Genomic DNA, 21,285 nt, shown 5'->3' with positions numbered 1-21,285 from the left:
TAACTAAGACTCAGTATCCTACAACTCAAAGTCAGCTTTCATTTCTATCCTGATTATAGGTTTGGTATTTTCAGAATCTTTGCTAAGCAATCCTATTGATAAGGTTTCCCTGATTCATCTTCCCCAACAAGTTGGAAGGGACCCACAGGGATCAGCCAGTCCAGCCCCTGGCCCTGCACAGACACCCCAACAATCCCACCCTGGGCAGCCCTGGCAGAGCTGTCCAAGTTCTCCTGGAGCTCTGGGGCTGTGCCCATTCCCTGAGGAGCCTGAGCAGTGCCCAGCACCTCTGGGGGAAGAACCTTTCCCTGACATCCACCCTAAACCTCCCTGACACTGCTCCAGCCGTTTCCAGGGGTCCTGTCACTGTCACAGGGAGCAGTGACCCGAGCTGCCCCTGCTGAGGAAACTGCAGACACTGTGAGGTCTGTGTCCTGAAAGAGGAACAAACCAACCCAGCAGAAAGTCCCAAACTTCCTTGTCAACCCTCCAGAGCAGGGACCCCCTCTTTAACTGCAGCCGCAGCCACAGGAGGGAACAAAGGGACACCAGGAGAGGTTCCATGGGAAGCCTTGTTGTGTTTTTTTGAGCAGGAACTGAGGTGTTGCTGTTCTTTCTGGTTGGTCTGTGGAGGGCTGAGCTGTGTCGAGGATTCTGTAATAAAATAAAAGTAAAACCACCACAGAAGCTGCCTGATTTTACACCCACAGCCCGTGCAGGGAGCTGTAAATCCCTCCTGGCCCATTTCCTGCTCCCTTGAGCTGCTGTCACACAGCTGACATGAAGTGATCACAGCAGTCCCAGACTGGTTTGGGATCATCCAGTGCCACCCCCTGCTATGACAGGGACAACCTTTTACTATCCCAGGCTGCTCCAAGCCCCATCCAACCTGGCCTTGAACTCTTACAGCTGCTGGGGGAAGGAAAGCACAGGGCAGGTGAGGATGAGCAACAGCTTTCAGTCGTGGCCCTTTCCGTGTGGGAACACTCCCTGGATGTACCCAGTTTGGGAGGATGTACCCGGTTTGGGAGGAGGTACCCGGTTTGGGAGGAGCTATCCCAGTTTGGGAGGAGCTATCCCAGTTTGGGAGGAGGTTACCCAGTTTGGGAGGAGGTTACCCAGTTTGGGAGGATGTATCTAGTTTGGGAGGATATACCCAGTTTGGGAGGATGTATCCCAGTTTGGGAGGATGTACCCAGTTTGGGAGGAGGTATCCCCGTTTTGGAAGATGTAACCCAGTTTTGGAGGTGGGCTCGTGAGCGAGGGTGGCAGAACCTTCCCCCGGCACAGAAAGCGCCCGGTGCCGCCGTGGGTGGGGACAATGACAAACCTCTCTCCTTGCCAAGCTCCTGTCGCCCGCACCACCCACACGGGGCCGGTGATCTCCTTCCCAAACGCCTCCTGGCATCACTCAGGAGCCCACAGCGAAACTGGAGAGCGGCCACATGGCCACCACGATTCCTCACAGGTTGTCACACCCTCACTGCGGCTTTGCTTCTGAGACCTGATCCCAGAGAAAGAGGGGTTTAAAAACTGGTTCTTCAACAGCGGGGAAGGAATTTGAGCAAGAAGCAGAAGCATCGAGGAGAGGAGAGGAGAGGAGAGGAGAGGAGAGGAGAGGAGAGGAGAGGAGAGGAGAGGATGAGGAGAGGAGAGGAGAGGAGAGGAGAGGAGAGGAGAGGAGAGGAGAGGAGAGGAGAGGAGAGGAGAGGAGAGGAGAGGAGAGGAGAGGAGAGGAGAGGAGAGGAGAGGAGAGGAGAGGAGAGGAGAGGAGAGGAGAGGAGAGGAGAGGAGAGGAGAGGAGAGGAGAGGAGAGAGGAGAGGAGAGGAGAGGAGAGGAGAGGAGAGGAGAGGAGAGGAGAGGAGAGGAGAGGAGAGGAGAGGAGAGGAGAGGAGAGGAGAGGAGAGGAGAGGAGAGGAGAGGAGAGGAGAGGAGAGGAGAGGAGAGGAGAGGAGAGGAGAGGAGAGGAGAGGAATTCACTGCAGTCCACAAAAGCAGACCCCATCTCTTCTCTGTGATGACAGTAACAGGAGCCAGGGAATGGCTGGAGCAGTGTCAGGGAGGTTTGGGGTGGATATCAGGGAAAGGCTCTTCCCCCAGAGGTGCTGGGCACTGCCCAGGCTCCCCAGGGAATGGGCACAGCCCCAGAGCTCCAGGAGAACTTGGACAGCTCTGCCAGGGCTGCCCAGGGTGGGATTGCTGGGGTCTGTGCAGGGCCAGGGGCTGGACTGGCTGATCCTTTCCATTCAGCATATTCTAGCCTGATTCTGGCCAAGTGGAGATGACCGGGGGATGATGACGACCCTCGGGGGGACAGGTTTGGGCTCTGGGGCTCTGTCCCCTGCCCGCAGTGACACTCCCTGCAGTACCGCGCTCCCACCACGCGGCGGCAGCAGCGGGCGGCGCGGATCGGGGGCGGCACCGGCGGCCGCCGCTCCGTGCTGTGGGCTCAGGTCCGCTCCGCTCCGGTCCGCTTGGGGCAGCACCAGCGGCCGCCGCTCCTCGCTGTGGGCTCCGCTCCGCTCCGGGCAGCACCGGCGGCCTTTCCTCACCGGGAGGCGGCGGCGGCAGCGCCCGGGGCCGGTAGCGGCACTGCGCATGTGCGGAGCCCGGGCTGCTGCAGTACCGGCCTCGGCCAGCGGGCGGCGGCAGCGCGCTGCGGGCGGTGCGTGTGCGGGGGGCGGGACCGGCGCGGTCCGGAGCCTCGGTACCGCCCGTGATCCGGGAGCCCCGGTACCGCCCCCGGTACCGCCCGTGATCCGAGAGCCTCGGTACCGCCCGTGGTACCGCCCGTGATCCGGGAGCCCCGGTACCGCCCGTGGTACCGCCCGTGATCCGGGAGCCTCGGTACCGCCCATGGTACCGCCCGTGATCCAGGAGCCTCGGTACCGCCCGTGATCCGAGAGCCCCGGTACCGCCCGTGATCCAGGACTCCCGGTACCGCCCCTGGTACCGCCTCTGGTTCGGGACCCCCGGTACCACCCGTGGTACCGGACCCCTGGTACCGCCCTGGTAGCGCCCGTGGTCCGGGACTCAAGGCACCGCCCGTGGTACTTCCTCTGGTCCAGGACACTCGGTACCGCCCGTGGTACCGCCTCTGGTTCGGGACCCCCGGTACCGCCCGTGATCCAGGACTCCCGGTACCGCCCCCGGTACCGCCCCCGGTCAGTGTCCCCGGGCCCCCGGCGGCCCACGCCGCTCTCCTGCCGCTCCCAGGGATGAGCCCCGGGAATTTCTCACCTTGAGCGGGAAATGTCAGAGGTGCCGAGGGGCCCCGGGGTGGCTCTGGGGCAGGAGGTGAAATCTGCTCTGCCGAGGAGGTTCTGCTCCGGCTCTGGGCCAGCCCCTGGAATCATGGAATGACAGGATCAAGGAATGGTCTGGGGGGGAAAGGACCTTGAAGATGATCTCATCGCACCGCAGCCATGGCAGGGACACCTTCCAGCCTGGCCCTGGCACTGCCAGGGATCCAGCCACAGCTGCTCCAAACCCTGTCCCCAAGTGCCACATCCGCACAAATGTTAATACCTCTGGGGATGGCGACTCTGGGCAGTCCGTTCCAATGCCTGACAACTCTTTCCATGAAAAAATCATTCCTAATAGCCAATTTAAACCTCCACGGCACAGCTTGAGGCCATCTCACTTTGTCCTGTCCCTGTTCCCTGGAGCACAGCCCGACCCCCGGCTGTCCCCTCCTGTTGGGGACTTGTGCAGAGCCACAAGGTCCCTCCTGAGCTCCTTTTCTCCAGGCTCAGCCCCTTCCCCAGCTCCCTCAGGAATTCTCCATTCCCTTCTCTGGACACGCTCCAGCCCCTCCATTATTTTTGGGGGGGATGAAAGTCCCAGAACTGTCCCCAGCACTGGGGGTGACAGGTGTCCTGCAGTGTCCCTGGCACAGGGAGCAGTGATCCTGGCCTGGCACGAGTCCTCCTCTGCTGGGAGGTTGGCGAGAGCCCCAGCATCTCCCCACTCCCACCGGACCAGCTTCCTTCCTCCTCCTCCTCCTCCTCCTCAGAGCACCGCAAGGAGGAAGCTCTGAGTCTGCTCTGGGGACAGGGACAACTCCTGTTCCATCTTCCCCAACTCCTCCGCCTGGCCGGAGAAAGAAAATTTCTCTGGGCACAGAAAAAACCCCAGATACGCCCCAAAGAGGGGCTCAAACGGGGGGTCAGGTCCCAGCCCCGGGGGTCCTCGGAGATGTTCCCGTGGGCGGCCAGGGATGACACGGGGGCGGGAAGGGGAAGGAAATGGCTCTGACGTGCTTGTGGTGATGACACAAAGGAACAAACCCGGCTGAGCGGGGGCTCCTCGGTTCCGCGGAACCGGGATTTGTCAATGCCCGGGCTGGGGGGGTCAGGGTGGGATGGGGGGTTAGGATTGGGGGTTGGATTTGAGCTGGTGTCCCCCCCCAGCCAAGGGGACAGTGCTGGGGACAGCAGAGCAGGACCCTGGGGCAGCCCCACACCTCTCATCACAGCCTGGACCACCCCCGAGTGGCCACACGTGGCCATGGGGTGTCCTCAGTCCCCATCCTTGGCTGTGGGTGTCCCTGTCACCGTCCCCCGTGCATCCCTGGCCATCCCTGTGGCCCCAGCCCCACACATCCCAAATTATTCCATTACCCCACCCCAGGGTGCTCCCAGACGTCCCAAAGGCACCCAGGCAGGAGAGATGCAGTGTCTGAGCTCCACAGAGACCCTCGGCACCCTCTGTGTCCCCCCATCTCCAAACCCTGGGGCTTGGCAGAGGGTGGGAGGGGGCTGGTGGCCTCAGTTTCCCTGGGCAGTGACAGTGACACATCCCCAGCCTGGCCGAGGTCTGGGCTTAGCTCCCACCCTGGAGGACACCCCGGGGGACAGATCGATTTGGTGTCCCAGCGCTTTCCAGAGGGACCTGAGGATGTGCCACGGATCACTCACAGCAGAGCTGTGCCATTTCATGGCCTGTCCCCGCTCAGGGACATCCCAGTGTCCCCCCTGTTCCCTGCACTGCTCCTGGGCACCCCCAGGACCTGGCTGGGACACTGGGGAAACTGGGATACACTGGGATGTGCCCTCAGATATTGGAACTGGGGCACACTGGAGCACACTGGGACCTCACTGGGGCACACTGGAACTCACTGAGATACACTGGGAGCTCAATGGGGCACACTGGGGCACACTGGAACTCACTGGGAGCTCACTGGGATACACTGGAACCTCACTGGGAGCTCACTGGAAGCTCACTGGAACTCACTGGGATACACTGGAACCTCACTAGGAGCTCACTGGGATACACTGGGGCACACAGGAACTCACTGGGACCTCACTGGGGTACCCTGGAAGCTCACTGGAGCTCACTGGAATACACTGGGATACCCTGGAAGCTCACTGGGGCACACTGGGGTGCCCTGGAGCTCACTGGGGCACACTGGGATACACTGGAAGCTCACTGGGGCACACAGGAACTCACTAGGAGCTCACTGGAGTACACTGGGGCACACTGGGAGCTCACTGGGATACACTGGAACCCACAGGAACTCACTGGGACCTCACTGGGGCACACTGGAGCTCCCTGGGGCGCTCGGGACAGCCCGGCCCCGCGGGCTCCGGGGCAGTGCCCGGGGCGGTGGCGGGGCCGTGGCGCTGGGACAGGAACGCCGTGTCCTGCCAGCACATTCCTGCCTGAGTCACCGCTCCTCCTGCCCGGGCAGCTCCGGGCCCGCACCCACCGACCCCTGCCCGCACAGCCCCCGTGCCCCCCGAGAGCCTAAACCCCCCCCAAACAGTGTCCTCGGTGCCCCCCATAACCCCTAAATCCCCCCAAACCGTGTCCTCGGTGTCCCCCATAACCCCTAAATCCCCCCAAACCGTGTCCTCGGTGTCCCCCATAACCCCTAAATCCCCCAAACCGTGTCCTCAGCACCCCCTGTGCCCCCATAACCCCTAAATCCCCCCAACACATCCTCCACACCCCCCTGTGCCCCCCATAATCCCTAAATCCCCCCAAACACATCCTCCACACCCCCTGTGCCCCCCGAGAGCCTAACCCCCCCCCAACCGTGTCCTCGGTGTCCCCCCATAACCCCTAAATCCCCCCAAACACATCCTCAACACCCCTTGTGCCCCCATAACCCCTAAATCCCCCCAACACATCCTCCACACCCCCTGTGCCCCCCGAGAGCCTAACCCCCCAAATATGCCCCAAACACATCCTCAGCACCCCCTGTGCCCCCATAACCCCTAAACCCCCCCAACCACATCCTCCACAGCCCCCATAACCCTCGGGCCAGGGCGGGCTGGGGGCCGGGAGAGGAGGAGGAAGAGAAGAGGATGAGGATAAGGAGGGTGAAGCCTCCATGGAGCAGCCCAGTGCCCGTGGCCAGGCTGCGAACGGGGGTTCGGGGTCCCTAGGGAGGGGACTGTGCTGGGGGTCACAACCCCAGAGCACCCCACACACCCCACACCCGGGCAGAGGCGGGGGACAGCGGGACCCCAACTCTCCAGGGCACAGCCCGGCACTCGGGGGGCTCAGGAGGGGAGCCCAGCCCCACAGCCCGCACCGGGAGCCGGGGGAAGGGGCGCTGAGGCTCATGACAGCAGCGCGGTGACACCCGCCCACTGCCCCAAACCCAGCGCCAAGTGTCCCCAAAATTCGTCATCTCACCCCAAGTGAGTCACCCGCCTCCGCGGCAGGGACAATCCCGGGGAGTGACGGGGGAGAGGGCAGTGACCCCCCAAAGGATCCTCCCTGCCCCATAGATGGGGGAGAGGGCAGTGACCCCCCAAAGGGAACACTCAGCCCCATACATGGGGGGAGAGGGCAGTGACCCCCCAAAGGGAACTCTCAGCCCCATAAACGGGGGAGAGGGCAGTGACCCCCAAAGGATCTCTCAGCCCCATAGATGGGGGAGAGGGCAGTGACCCCCAAAGGGAACTCTCAGCCCCATAGATGGGGGGAGAGGGCAGTGACCCCCAAAGGGAACTCTCAGCCCCATAAACGGGGGAGAGGGCAGTGACCCCCCCAAAGGATCTCTCAGCCCCATAAACAGGGGGAGAGGGCAGTGACCCCCAAAGGGAACTCTCAGCCCCATAGATGAGGGAGAGGGCAGTGACCCCCAAAGGGAACTCTCAGCCCCATAGATGGGGGAGAGGGCAGTGACCCCCCCAAAGGATCTCTCAGCCCCATAAACAGGGGGAGAGGGCAGTGACCCCCAAAGGATCTCTCAGCCCCATAGATGGGGGAGAGGACAGTGACCCCCAAAGGGAACTCAGCCCCATAGATGGGGGGAGAGGGCAGTGACCCCCCAAAGGGAACTCTCAGCCCCATAGATGGGGGGAGAGGGCAGTGACCCCCAAAGGGAACTCTCAGCCCCATAGATGGGGGGAGAGGGCAGTGACCCCCAAAGGGAACTCTCAGCCCCATAGATGGGGGGAGAGGGCAGTGACCCCCCAAAGGACCTCCCTGCCCCATAGATGGGGGGAGAGGGCAGTGACCCCCCAAAGGGAACTCTCAGCCCCATAGATGGGGGAGAGGGCAGTGACCCCCCAAAGGGAACTCTCAGCCCCATAGATGGGGGGAGAGGGCAGTGACCCCCCAAAGGGAACTCTCAGCCCCATAGATGGGGGAGAGGGCAGTGACCCCCAAAGGGAACTCTCAGCCCCATAGATGGGGGAGAGGGCAGTGACCCCCAAAGGGAACTCTCAGCCCCATAGATGGGGGAGAGGGCAGTGACCCCCAAAGGGAACTCTCAGCCCCATAGATGGGGGGAGAGGGCAGTGACCCCCCAAAGGACCCTCCCTGCCCCATAGATGGGGGGAGAGGGCAGTGACCCCCAAAGGGAACTCTCAGCCCCATAAACAGGGGGAGAGGGCAGTGACCCCCAAAGGGAACTCTCAGCCCCATAAACGGGGGAGAGGGCAGTGACCCCCAAAGGGAACTCTCCCTGCCCCATAGATGGGGGAGAGGGCAGTGACCCCCAAAGGACTCTCCCTGCCCCATAGATGGGGGAGAAGGCAGTGACCCCCCAAAGGATCCTCTCAGCCCCATAGATGGGGGAGAGGGCAGTGACCCCCAAAGGGAACTCTCAGCCCCATAGATGGGGGACAGGGCAGTGACCCCCAAAGGGAACTCTCAGCCCCATAGATGGGGGACAGGGCAGTGACCCCCCAAAGGGAACTCAGCCCCATAGATGGGGGGAGAGGGCAGTGACCCCCAAAGGGAACTCTCAGCCCCATAGATGGGGGACAGGGCAGTGACCCCCCAAAGGGAACTCAGCCCCATAGATGGGGGGAGAGGGCAGTGACCCCCAAAGGGAACTCAGCCCCATAGATGGGGGAGAGGGCAGTGACCCCCAAAGGGAACCCTCAGCCCCATAAACGGGGGAGAGGGCAGTGACCCCCCCAAAGGGAACTCTCAGCCCCATAGATGGGGGGAGAGGGCAGTGACTTCCAAAGGACCCTCCCTGCCCCATAGATGGGGGAGAGGGCAGTGACCCCCAAAGGGAACTCTCAGCCCCATAAACAGGGGGAGAGGGCAGTGACCCCCCCAAAGGATCTCTCAGCCCCATAGATGGGGGGAGAGGGCAGTGACCCCCAAAGGATCCTCCCTGCCCCATAGAGGGGGGGAGAGGGCAGTGACCCCCAAAGGGAACTCTCAGCCCCATAGAGGGGGAGAGGGCAGTGACCCCCAAAGGGAACTCAGCCCCATAGATGGGGGAGAGGGCAGTGACCCCCAAAGGGAACTCAGCCCCATAGATGGGGGGAGAGGGCAGTGACCCCCAAAGGGAACTCCCAGCCCCACAGATGGGGGAGAGGGCAGTGACCCCCAAAGGACCCTCCCAGCCCCATAAACGGGGGAGAGGGCAGTGACCCCCAAAGGATCTCTCAGCCCCATAGATGGGGGGAGAGGGCAGTGACCCCCAAAGGATCCTCCCTGCCCCATAGATGGGGGAGAGGGCAGTGACCCCCCAAAGGGAACTCTCAGCCCCATAGATGGGGGGAGAGGGCAGTGACCCCCAAAGGGAACTCTCAGCCCCATAGATGGGGGACAGGGCAGTGACCCCCAAAGGGAACTCAGCCCCATAGATGGGGGACAGGGCAGTGACCCCCCAAAGAACCCTCCCTGCCCCATAGATGGGGGGAGAGGGCAGTGACCCCCAAAGGGAACTCTCAGCCCCATAGATGGGGGGAGAGGGCAGTGACCCCCCAAAGGATCCTCCCTGCCCCATAGATGGGGGGAGAGGGCAGTGACCCCCAAAGGGAACTCTCAGCCCCATAGATGGGGGGAGAGGGCAGTGACCCCCCCAAAGGGAACTCTCAGCCCCATAGATGGGGGGAGAGGGCAGTGACTTCCAAAGGACCCTCCCTGCCCCATAGATGGGGGAGAGGGCAGTGACCCCCAAAGGGAACTCTCAGCCCCATAAACAGGGGGAGAGGGCAGTGACCCCCCCAAAGGATCTCTCAGCCCCATAGATGGGGGAGAGGGCAGTGACCCCCAAAGGATCCTCCCTGCCCCATAGAGGGGGGGAGAGGGCAGTGACCCCCAAAGGGAACTCTCAGCCCCATAGAGGGGGAGAGGGCAGTGACCCCCAAAGGGAACTCAGCCCCATAGATGGGGGAGAGGGCAGTGACCCCCCAAAGGGAACTCCCAGCCCCATAGATGGGGGGAGAGGGCAGTGACCCCCCAAAGGACCCTCCCTGCCCCATAGATGGGGGGAGAGGGCAGTGACCCCCAAAGGGAACTCTCAGCCCCATAAACAGGGGGAGAGGGCAGTGACCCCCAAGGGAACTCTCAGCCCCATAGAGGGGGAGAGGGCAGTGACCCCCAAAGGGAACTCTCAGCCCCATAGATGGGGGAGAGGGCAGTGACCCCCAAAGGGAACACTCAGCCCCATAGATGGGGGAGAGGGCAGTGACCCCCAAAGGGAACTCAGCCCCATAGATGGGGGAGAGGGCAGTGACCCCCAAAGGGAACCCTCAGCCCCATAGATGGGGGGAGAGGGCAGTGACCCCCAAAGGGAACTCTCAGCCCCATAGATGGGGAAGAGGGCAGTGACCCCCAAAGGGAACTCAGCCCCATAAACGGGGGAGAGGGCAGTGACCCCCAAAGGGAACTCTCAGCCCCATAGATGGGGGAGAGGGCAGTGACCCCCAAAGGGAACTCTCAGCCCCATAGATGGGGGAGAGGGCAGTGACCCCCAAAGGGAACTCAGCCCCATAGATGGGGGAGAGGGCAGTGACCCCCAAAGGGAACCCTCAGCCCCATAGATGGGGGGAGAGGGCAGTGACCCCCCCAAAAGGGAACTCTCAGCCCCATAGATGGGGGAGAGGGCAGTGACCCCCCCAAAGGACCCTCCCTGCCCCATAGATGGGGGAGAGGGCAGTGACCCCCAAAGGGAACTCTCAGCCCCATAAACAGGGGGAGAGGGCAGTGACCCCCAAAGGGAACTCAGCCCCATAGATGGGGGGAGAGGGCAGTGACCCCCCAAAGGGAACTCTCAGCCCCACAAGCTGCAGGGGCAGCCCAGGAGCAGCCCCCGAACCCCCCGAGGGAAAACGCCGGGGCGTGACCGGGAGCAGCGACGCAGAAACGAGCCCGAACCGGGGGATTTTGGCCATCTGGGGGATTTTGTACATTTGCATGAGCCGCTCGGGAGCTTTCGGGGCTGGGCGCAGCTGCTGCCCCAAAACTTCCCCCAGCCCAGAGTTTTTTGGGGGACCCCAAAAAACCAGCCGGGCCAGGCGCTGAGGTGACACAACCTGCTGCACCCTCCCCGGGCCGGCAGCTGCTTTTTAATCTGTAATCTTTAACCCCCCTCGTTCCCCTCCCCGCTCTTATTTACAGCTCGCTTCGGGGAAGTCGCGGCGGCTTCTGCGAAAAGCCCCGGCGGGGACGGGAAGTGGAAAGCTCGGGGTTATCGGCAGCGCCAGGCGGCTTCCAGGAAACACAGCCCCAGAGCCCCCCGAAACTGCTGCAGGAGCCCCGAAACTGCTGCAGGAGCCCCAAAACCCTAACATCCCCCAGACACCCTGAAACTGCTGCAGGAGCCCCAAAATGCTGCAGGAGCCCCAAAACCCTAACATACCCCAGACACCCCAAATCTGCTACAGAAACCCAGCACCGTACCATCCCCCAGACACCCCAAAACTGCTTCAGGAGCCCCAAAACTGCTTCAGGCACCCCAGAACCCTAACATACCCCAGACACCCCAAAACTGCTGCAGGCGCCCCAAAACTGCTGCAGGCACCCGCACCCCAAAACTGCTGCAGGAGCCTCGAAACCCTAACATCCCCCAGACACCCCAAAACTGCTGCAGGAGCCCCAAAACTGCTTCAGGCACCCCGAAACTGCTGCAGGAGCCCCAGAACCCTAACATCCCCCAGACACCCCAAAACTGCTGCAGGAGCCCCGAAACTGCTGCAGGAGCCCAGCACCCTAACATCCCCCAGACACCCCAAATCTGCTACAGAAACCCAGCACCCTAACACCCCAGACATCCCAAAACTAATCCAGGCCCCCCCACCCCAAAATTGGTCCACACCCCAGTTCCTCCCCTGCACCCCAAAACTCCTCCAGGCGCCTGCACCCCAATTCCTCTGCCCTGTGGTACCCACAGCCAACCCCTCAACCTGCACCCCAACCTCTCTGTGCCATCAGCACCCCAAATTCCCCCAAGAGCCAAATCCAGCTCGAGCTCCAGCAGCACCCCAACCTCTCTGAGCCACCCACAACACCCCACAACTACCCACCCCTAAATTTAGGAGCCACCAACGCCCCAAATCCCTGGGAGGCACCCACGCCCCAGCTTTCACCTGCACCCCAACCCCTCCCAGGCACCCACACCCAAATCTGGGAGCCACCAACGCCCCAGGGAATCCCCACACCCTGAGCCCCACCTGCACCCCAAATCCCACCCACAAGCCCCTAAAACGCCCCCCTCCATCCCTCCCTTTGCATATTTCCATGGCAAAGCCCCAGTTTTGCATTAAAACCCCAGCGCACCCCCGGGGAACCAAACAAGCCCAAAATAGTCCCCATAGAGACAGCGTTTAAAAAAAAACACAACAAAACCCAAACAAAAAAACAAACAGGAAAAAAAAAAACCCAAACCAAAATAAAACCACCCCCAAAAAAAGCAGAAAAGCCCCAACCAGCAGCACTGCAGGGCTGAGTCACTCCGTGGTGGTTTTTTTTCTTTTGGTGCCAGCACCTCGGGAAGCTGCTGCTGTCCCCCAGCACAGGTGACCCTGGACACCCCAGGAGCCCTGATGTGGATTTTGGGGCAGGATTTTGCCTCTTTGGAGGGGATTTTCCAGCTGAACAGAGCTGCTCCTGGCAGGAGGGAGCTGAGAGAGGGGACACATCCACCCCAAACCTGCAGGGATGGGAATCTGGGGAAAACAGGGGAGGTCTGGAGGTGCAGAGAGCCCTTAAAGAGGGAGACAAAGAGGTCCCCACATCCCCTAAGACGTGGGGGGAACTGCAGCCCCATGCAGGAGGCCCCCAGCAGTGCTGGGTGAGACCCTGGCACAGCTTTTCCAGAGAAATGTGGCTTCCCCATCTCTGGAAGCGTTTCCAGCCAAGGCTGGATGGGGTTTGGAGCAACCTGGGAGGTGTCCCTGGTAGGCAGGAGGTGAAACAAGAGGAGCTTTAAGGTCCCTCCAAGGCCAGTGTGGGGTTCTGTGAGCAAAGCCCCACGTTCCCATCCCTGGGATGGACAAGGAGCATATTCCAAAGACAGCAATGTCCCTGTCCCCAGGTCCCCTGGGGGGTGGCACAGCCCAAGTTGTGCAGGAGATGCTTTGGGGGTTCTCCCCACCCACACCCAGGGCAGGGAGAGCCCCAGAGGTGCCACCAGACACCCCAAACCCTTTTCCCACACCCCACAGAGGCTTTTCCAACAATCCAGGGGCTGTGAGGAGCCCCAGGGGCAGCACAAGAGCTCAGCCCCTCCTTGGGGCAAACTGAGAGTTTGGTACCAAAAGAAATGAGAACAAAATACATTTATTGACCAAACTACAGCTTGTTTTGCACACAAGCAGGGCCTGGCTGTAGCACCATTGCTGAGCTGGGCATGGCTCAGGCTCCAGGTCACATCCTGGGGACAAGGACGGTCCCTGCGGGGTCCCCACCAGTGCAGCCCCCCGGAGCCAGGGGTGGGCCAGCCCTGTGAGCCCCCTGGGCAGCAAAGCCACCGAGTGGGGAGCCCAGGGGCAGCCCCAGAACGTTTTACATTCAAACATCAGCTTTGTCCAGCTCATGGCTTGGAGGAGCAAAGAGGAGGGGAAGAAAAGGAAGTGGCCACATCGACTTCCACAGCTCCCTGCCCCCACCAGGAGGGCAAGAGCCACCAAAAAAGCTTCAAACAAACAGAAACATCAGCTGTTGCCAGCCAGCCGTGGTCACACCGAGCCCACGAGGCCACTGCTGCTTGTCACACTCCCTGGCTGTGCTGCTCAAGTACTTGAGGGAAAGGCTCCAGTGGAGTCAAGGCAGGAGGAGAGGCTTTGCCACAAAAATGCTACTTCCCAAGAGGAATGAAGCACAGTGCACCCACATTTGAGAATGAATTCCTCCTTTTTTGCATCATCAGGTCTGTAAAAATGTATATATTCTACAGATTTATAGACATTTACAGGTTCTCTACATCATCCCCGGCCCAATGGGGGGAGGTTTTTTTTTTTTTACATACTTACAAATACACTATTTCTGAACTGTCTTTGTGCAGCCAGGAGAGGCTGTTTGGGGCCAGGACTTCCCTCCCAGCTGCCCCACAAGGAGGGAAGGGGCTGGGCAGGGCTCCAGCTCCAGGGCAGAAGGTCCCAGCTCTGCCACTCCCAAGCAGCACCTGGGGACAGGTGGCACAACATTTCCAGCATCCAGTGCTTCTGCTGCAGCAACAGAGCTGCAAGTTTAGGCAGGGCAGCGGCAGCAGAAGGTGCTATTTCCAGGAAAAAAAAAAAAAAAAAAAAAAAAAAAAAACCAAACCCACAACCACAACCCTCAAAAACATCTGCTCCAGGCTCAGCTGCCTCGCCCAGCCCAGGAGAAGACCTCAGTCCAGGCAGGAGCTGCTGGAGCTCCCAGATGGTTCTCTCCAAGGATCAAAGTGAAGCCAGTCCACTTGAGCTGCCCAGCACCATCCTCTCCAAGGCAGCAGAGTTAACAACTGTCCCACGCTCCGTTCCCAAAGCAATAAATCCTCCATCAGCACCCACAACCTCGGCTCACACCTTCCTGTGGCTCAGGAATGAGCTGCTCCCAGGATACCTCCATCTCCTCCTCGGGTCGCTCAAGTCCAGCTTCAGCAGCACTCGCTGAGGGAACGGGCAGCTCTGCAGGCCCAGGAGTCACTCCTCCCCAAGTCCTGGTCCTGGGCAGCTCCAGCCTCACCGGATCATGTAGGCCAAGCCAGCCCCCAGGCCAGCCACTCCTGCAAAGGCCATCAGCACGTTCCGGATGCTGCCCTCCAGGTCCTCCACTCGGAAGAAGTCCACAAAGCCCTCCTGAGAGAGAGAGAGAGAGAGAGAAGGGATGGTCAGTGCCCTGCCAGGCATCCCTGGTGGGGAGGAGGGGAACAGCCTGCCTGGCACATCCTCTGGGCTCCTCTAGCCTTAATTCATCCTGCACATCATCCCCTGGGCTCCCCCAGCCCCAATTCAGCCTCAAACATCCCCTGTGCTTCCTTCCTTCAGCCCAAATTCATCCTGCACATCATCCCCTGGGCTCCCCCAGCCCAAATTCAGCCCCAAACATCCCCTGTAATTCCCCCAGCCCAAATTCAGCCTGCACATCATCCCATGGGCTCCCCCAGCCTCAATTCAGCCCAAAACATCATCCCCTGTGCTTCCTTCCCCAGCCCCAATTCAGCTTCAAACATCCCCTGTGCTTCCTTCCTCCATCCTCAGTTCATCCTGCACATCATCCCCTGTAATTCCCCCAGCCCCATTTCATCCTGCACATCATCCCCTGTGCTTCCTTCCCCCAGCCCAAATTCAGCCTGCACATCATCCCCTGGGCTCCCCCAGCCCCAATTCAGCCTCAAACATCCCCTGTGCTTCCTTCCCCAGCCCCATTTTTAGGCTCAAACATCCCCTGTGCTTCCCCCAGCCTCAAACACCCCCTGTGCTTCCTTCCCCCAGCCCCAATTCAGCCTCAAACCCCCCCTGTGCCTCCCCCAGCCCCATTTTCAGCCCACTATGTCAGACTGTGCTCCCCCAGCCCCATTTTCAGCCACCCCAGCAGCTCCAAGTGAGCTCAGTGCTCCCAGGATTGCCCTGGCTTTGGGAATGTTACCCCCAGGCTGGACAGGAATTCCTTTTTTGTTCAAACCACTCCAGGCAGCTCATGGTGAGTTGACCCTGAAGCCCCACAACCCTCCCCCTTGACTCCAGCCAGGAAGCAGTGAGTCAGCAGTGACACACAGTGGCCGGGTCACTGACACAGGAAAAGGCTGGAATGTTGGGAAAAGCCGAGGAATTCTGGGCGGGCAGTGACTCACCCAGCCCCTCTGGCTCTCGAGCCACTCCCTCTTGGAGGAGACCAGGGCGTCGGTGATGATCCCGGCCAAGGAGCTGATGCTCTGCTCCTGCTTGATGCTCTTCAGGTGCTTGGCCACGAAGGCTCCGAAGGAGATGAGTGTCACCACACGGCCCCAGTTGGTCACCCCGTCGCTGAAGACGTGGGCAGCCACCTCCACCACCGACTGCAGATCTTCCTCTTGCTGGATCTCCAGCTTCCGCAGCATTCCTGCAAGATTCTGGTTTAGGGCCAGGGCGCCAAACAGCCCCACGAGGAGCAGGGAGAGGATCTGTGACCTCCCCACACCCCACTGGGGTCTCTAAAGTGTCAGTGATGGAGAGAGATTCCTGCCTCCTCAGAAGGCTCTGCTGCCCTCCTCACACCTGGGCCAGACAAAACCCAGCCTCTGACACACTTTTAGTTCCTTCCTCCCCCTGTCTGGGGGACAGCTGTGGTGTCTGAGCACGTCTCAAGGTCTCCAAACCCCAACAGGTCAAAAACACAGCCTGGGGGCTGAGCAGAGCCCAAGAGCAGCTCCTCAAACACGTCCCCAGTTCATGGACACAGGGTCAGTGTCTGGAAGAGCAGAATTCCCCAGCTCGAGCCTGCCAGGAGCAAACCAGACAAGCCTTTGCGAAACCGAAAGGCGTTGGCTGCTTGGTGTTGCTCAAATTTGCAGGAAACCTGAGCGAGGCAGTTCCTCCTCAGCAGCCAGGAAATCACCATCCCCACAGAAACCAAGAAATCACCAATTCCCTACAGCTCACTGGGAATCCCAGAGAAAACACCAGGGAAAACGCTGGGATAGCACTGGGAATTTTCAAAATCCTCCCCTCCGCCCAGCATCCAAAAATTCCCATAAATCCCATGATTTTGGGATATTTTTTTCCCCCCATTCCCAGGTCTCTTTTCCCGGTTTTTCCTGGAGTTTTCCTCTTTATTCCTATTTTTTTTCCCTGGCTCCAAACCTCCCCTTTTTCCTAATGCCTTTTTAAAGGTAGAATTTCCGGTCTTTTATTTATTTTCCTGGGCTGGAATACAGGATTTTCCCAGGGATTTTTTTTTTTCCCTGATACCACATTCCCAGAAATTCTCGAAAATTCATCCTCATTCCCTCTTTAATTACTCCTGGTTTTTCCCTCTCTACATCAATCAGGAATGGAGATTTTCAATCGTTAATTTTAACCCCGCGAGGGGAGAAAAATGGCATCGGAAGAGTGAAAAATATGGGGGAAAAAACCTCAGGAATGAGGAAAAAAAAAAACAAAACTCCACAGCTCAGCTTTGGCCATTCCTCTCAAGAGTCATTCAACAAGCACGTCCGGGAATTGGGACAGAGGAACTGATGCCACGGCCTTTCCCAGCAGCACAGCTAAGGATGAAACCGAAGCTCTTTGTGTTCAACAAACAAGCAAAAAAGAAACTCAGCCAAAAAAAAAAAAAAATTAAAAAAAAAAAAGCCGACAAGCTGAAAAGAAACTGGCACATCCTCCTGCGAGGAGGAAGGTGTTTGCCCACGCAGCAGCTCAGGAGGAAAGGCAGACACTGCTCTGCTCTGCTGGGCTCCATCCTGACCTGGGAGCTGCCCCCAAACCAGCCTGAGCCACTCCAAACCAGGTCAAATCGGTCACTTCTCATTTTCAGTTCATCCCCAGGACACCAGGCCAGGCACTGGGGGGTCAGCTTCCTATGGCTGCTTCAGGAAATATATAAAATACTTTAAACTAGATTGCCCAGGGAAGCCGTGGCTGCCCCTGGATCCCAAGGGCAGGTTGGAAAAGGCTTAGGACACCCTGAGATAGTGGAAGATGTCCCTGCCCATGGGATTGGACTAATTTTAATGTCTATTTAGACCCAAACCATTCCACGGTTCTATGAACACACTGCCCAGGAGAATTCCCCCACCAAAAATCCCCGTGGACCTAAACTAGGGGCGAGGATTTGAAACTCCCGAGCGAACTAATCTTTGGCCGCTTGGGATTATTTGCACAGTCACCCCGAGCCAAGGGGGGGGACAACGAGGAGGAACCGGGGCTAATCTATAACTAAATTATCTCCTCTGCACACACCAACAGCGCCTTTTCCTGCTCCCAATGGAACAAAGTTCAGTTTCGTTTTTGATCACTTGGCAGCTGCTTTATTTAACCCCCTCCGAGCCAAGGGCACATCCCGGGAGCATCGCCCCCTCCCCAAACCCCTCCGGCGTCAGGAACTCGGCCCACGGCAGAGAACGAGGGTCGCAGCCTCCTCCCCGGAGTGTCCGGCTGAGAACACACACACACCTTGAAAAGCGAGCTCGTGTTTCCTCATCACGCCGTCGCCGACTCTCCGCAGCGTCTCCAAAGCTTTCTCCATCACCGCATCTCCCGCCGAGCCGGGCCGACCGGGACCGCCTAGGAGCCCCGGGAAAAGTTTCTTGGAAGCGGGTTCTGCCTCGCCGGTCACTTCTCGCAGGTAGCGGCTGATGAGCTCCAGCGAGTCCTGCCGGAGGCCGTCGGGGGGTCCCGGGGGGGTCCCCGGCAGCGAGTCTGCGGCGGGGCCGCGCTCGCCCTCAGGCTCGCAGCCGTCCAGCTCCTCCTCGGGGCGCCAGAGAGTCGCGCCGCAGCCAATCAGCGAGCGAGGCGGCGCGCCGCAGCCAATCAGCGCGCGGGGAGGCTCGGCGCGGCCGGCGGCGGGCCCGGAGCGCTCGCGCGGCGCCTCTGAGGCGGCGGCGGCCGCGGGCTCCGGGCGCTCCCCGGGCCCGCCGGGGCTCAGCGCCGGGGAGCCGCCGCAGTACAGATTGAAGCCGATAACGGCTTTCGGCTTCACGGCGAACATGGCGCCCGGTACGAGCGGCCGGCGGCGTGCGGGCGGGACCGGCGCGGCCGGGTTATATAAGCGGCGCGGTGACGCCGCAGAGGGCGGGGAGAAGGGCGGGCCGCGGGTAGGCCTCTTTTTTTCACCTCCGCTTCCGTTCTTTCGGGAGTGAAAAAAAAAAAAAAAAAAAAAAGCGCTCTTTCAAAAAAAAATATAAAATGAGACCGCCCCCTTCCCGCCTGCTGAGCCCGGTGGCTCGTTGTCGGTGTCGCCGCTGTTCCCAGGGCGGTGCCGTGCTGGGTTCATCTCCCTCATCCCTCAGGGATGGAGCCCCCGAGGAAAAGCTCCCGCAGGCACCGGGGACCGTCCTCATGGCACATGTGTCCCCTCCCTGCCTCGGGCCCCGCGGTCACTCACGGTTCTGCGGCGCCGAGCATCCCCTGGGCAGCGCAAAAAGGGCCTGGAAAACAGGGAGTGGGATCCAGCCTCCTGAGACTGCAGCAGCGCCAGGGGTGATGGTTTTAAACTAAAAGCAGGTAGATAGAGACTGTGAGTGTGCGTGGATAAAGGGAAGATTTTTTTATTCTTATTATTATTTTGAGGGTAATAAGACGCTGGAATAGGTTGCCCAGGGAGATGGGAGATGCCTTGAAACATTCCAAGTCAGGAGGGACAGTAATGATCTAGTAATGATGTCCCTGCTCAGTGCAGGGGGTTGGAGTAGATGGCCTTTAAAAGAAACTTCCAACCCAAATTATTCCGTGATTCTAAGGAATCCCACGTGGATTACGTCTGGTTCAAGCCGGTTCTGACCTTGGCTCCCTTATCTGGAGGTTTGTGGGGAGCTGCCCCATTCCTTCCAGCCCTTGGTGTCCCCCATCTCGCCCAGGACTGGACTCCCCCTGCACCCACCGGCCCTGGGAGGTCACAGGGCAGCACCCATCGCCAGGGTGGGTCACCCAGGTCACTCTCAGCACCCTTGGGGCACTGGGTATCAATTTTTATCTTCCCTGGCCACAGGCCCCTCCTTCACCCCTGGGACTGAGCAAGATGCCTTCAAAATCTGCCGGTTTTGTCAAAATTTGGCCAGGGAAGAAGCCTCAGGGGTTAGTGCAGGTGGATCAGAGCCTCCAAGAACAGGGAAATGCTGTGGGTTTGCCCTGAGGAAGGATGGGAGGTCTCCAAAACCCCTTTGTTGGACCCCTGTCCAAGGCTCTGCTCCATCCCCACCTCCCTGGAAGTCCAGGATGGAGAGGTGGTGTGGGGACAAAGGCTCTGCTGTCCTGCAGGGCTGGGGCCATTCCTACCCGAGAGCCAGTGACCAGTGCACCTCAACAGATGCCTTTTGATGCCTCCCAAGACACTGGAAATTGAGATCTGGAGCCCCTGAAATCACAGTTACCCCAAAAGGGTTTCTCAGGGACGTGTGCTGGGGCCTCTCTGTGCCACCAAAGGTCACCAAAGTGCACAGTGGAGCTGTGGCCATCACATGGGAAGTGACACCAGCCCCCAGCCCCCGTGACTTGGTGGTGTCACCAGACTGGGATGTGATGAGAGTGAGATGCTGGGACAGGGACCACAGGACAGGGTGGGCTCTGTGCTGAACCCCAAGCACCAAAAGGGACCCAGGAAAGTCCTGCCCTTCCCAGCAGTGAGATCCTGGGGACAGGAGATCCCAGTGCCTCAGGGTTCAGGCAGCGGGGAGAACCCCAGAGGTGGGGATGAAAAGCCAGATGTTGGGAGAGCACAGCTCCTCCCGTGGGGGTCTTTTCTCTCCAAGGAGGCATGCTGAGCTGCCACCTCCCTGGTCAGCATTTTTGGGGACCAACTGATGAATCTGTGCCCATACTGAGCATCCCTGTGCTCTGTCTGGAGCAGTGGAGGAGGCTGTGGTGAGCACAGGGCCCCATCCCAGTGCCCTGGAGCCCTCATGTCCCAGATCCAGCAAAACCAGGGATGTGTATCCCCCTGGGGGACCCTTCACCTCCCAGCTCCTGTCCCGGGTGCCACCCCCCAAAACGAGGGGCTGACTGGAGGGGGGTCCAACAAGACGAAACTCGTCCCTCTCAAAATCCTTCCCACGGCCCCAAGGAATGCGTCCTTGTCGGGAAGCGAATTCTTGGCACCGGGAGCAATAACAGGGAGCTCTGGCAGCGCCCAGCGCATTTTTGTGAGGCAGTGCCAAGCTTTAGCACAAACACGGCCCGAGCTGGAACAGCGCGTCCCTGCAAGTCCCCTGCGGGTCCCTGCGGGTCCCTGGGGACCTGGGTGCGCCCCGGGGGCTGGGGAATTCCCGGTGCTGGGGAATCCGAAGCTCAGAGGCTTCAGGAGCCTGGGAGGATTGCTGCGAGCACGGCCCAGACACACCCGGCTGGGCTGGAGAGCTCCAGGGGAAAGGTGGGAGTGAGGAAAGGTCGGGGTGAGAAGCGCCGAGGTGAAGCTTCCAGGCTGGGCGGCGGTGGTGACAGAGAAGGGGGCTGGATGTGGGGTGGCCAAGGCAGGAGTCTCCTGCCCCTAGAGAGAGCCTGAGGGGAGACAGTGGGGACAAAGGTGGAAGGACGTCCCTGTGCAGGAGAGCAGCTGGAGCTCCTGCCCCGCGGCAAGGAGTGGGGCAGAGGTTTGTGTGGAGGGCAAGAGGATAAAACCCCTTCCCTGTGCCCCCCAAGCCAAGCTGGGAGGTCCCGAACACCCCCGACTCAGGCAGCGCAGGGAGAGGTGGGGAAAGGGCTGCCAGCATCTCCCCCTGCACTGCCCACCGGCTCTGGGTGGAATGGGAACAAACCCCTGCCACGGCTCCCAGCCCTGGTCACAACCGCTCCTGCTGGCTCTCATCCTGTGTGTCTGACCCCTTCTCCCTCCTACACGAGCACTGCTGGAGAAGCAGGGACAGACGTGCTTGGGGGCTGTCCCCTCCCTCTGTTCCCCCCAGCACAGGGACAGCCCCGGAGCAGCGCCGCCCCTTTGCATCCTTCACTTTATTTCCTCTT

General features: G+C 60.2%; 1 protein-coding gene and 1 long non-coding RNA gene across 4 annotated transcripts; one reads left to right on the top strand and one right to left on the bottom strand.

Annotated features, from left to right (window-relative positions):
• Positions 1-554: 554 nt before the first annotated feature.
• Positions 555-18,386, bottom strand: LOC136372994 (induced myeloid leukemia cell differentiation protein Mcl-1 homolog). Of its 3 annotated transcripts, XR_010745564.1 has the most exons (5): positions 17,785-18,386; positions 15,483-15,730; positions 14,252-14,487; positions 3,242-3,347; positions 555-654 (listed from the first exon to the last, which is right to left on the bottom strand). XR_010745564.1 is itself a non-coding variant. In XM_066337908.1 (3 exons), the coding sequence occupies exons 1-3, from the start codon at positions 18,317-18,319 to the stop codon at positions 14,371-14,373; spliced, it is 900 nt and encodes a 299-aa protein (XP_066194005.1). In that variant the 5' UTR covers positions 18,320-18,386; the 3' UTR covers positions 12,970-14,370. The 3 variants fall into 3 exon arrangements, 1 of the variants encoding a protein (XP_066194005.1); XR_010745565.1 differs by lacking the exon at positions 3,242-3,347; XM_066337908.1 differs by lacking the exons at positions 555-654; positions 3,242-3,347 and having other exon boundaries at positions 12,970-14,487.
• Positions 18,387-19,256: 870 nt separating this feature from the next.
• On the top strand, positions 19,257-19,786 carry LOC136372979 (uncharacterized). The gene is made up of 2 exons (XR_010745557.1): positions 19,257-19,709; positions 19,753-19,786. It is a non-coding gene; the product is annotated as an uncharacterized lncRNA (long non-coding RNA).
• The last annotated feature ends 1,499 nt before the right edge of the window (positions 19,787-21,285 follow it).

Source organism: Sylvia atricapilla, chromosome 30, assembly GCF_009819655.1.
Source record: "Sylvia atricapilla isolate bSylAtr1 chromosome 30, bSylAtr1.pri, whole genome shotgun sequence".
NCBI classification, from domain to species: Eukaryota; Metazoa; Chordata; class Aves; order Passeriformes; family Sylviidae; genus Sylvia; species Sylvia atricapilla.
The sequence above is the reverse complement of the archived record's forward strand: the minus strand, read 5'-3'. Positions and strand labels throughout refer to the sequence as shown.

Coding starts and splice junctions, on each gene's coding strand:
- LOC136372994 (XM_066337908.1), bottom strand. CDS start 18,319: ATGTTCGCCGTGAAGCCGAAAGCCGTTATCGGCTTCAATCTGTACTGC. Junction 15,731..17,784: donor ACACGAGCTCGCTTTTCAAG/GTGTGTGTGTGT, acceptor AGAATCTTGCAG/GAATGCTGCGGAAGCTGGAG. Junction 14,488..15,482: donor TCGAGAGCCAGAGGGGCTGG/GTGAGTCACTGC, acceptor TCTCTCTCTCAG/GAGGGCTTTGTGGACTTCTT.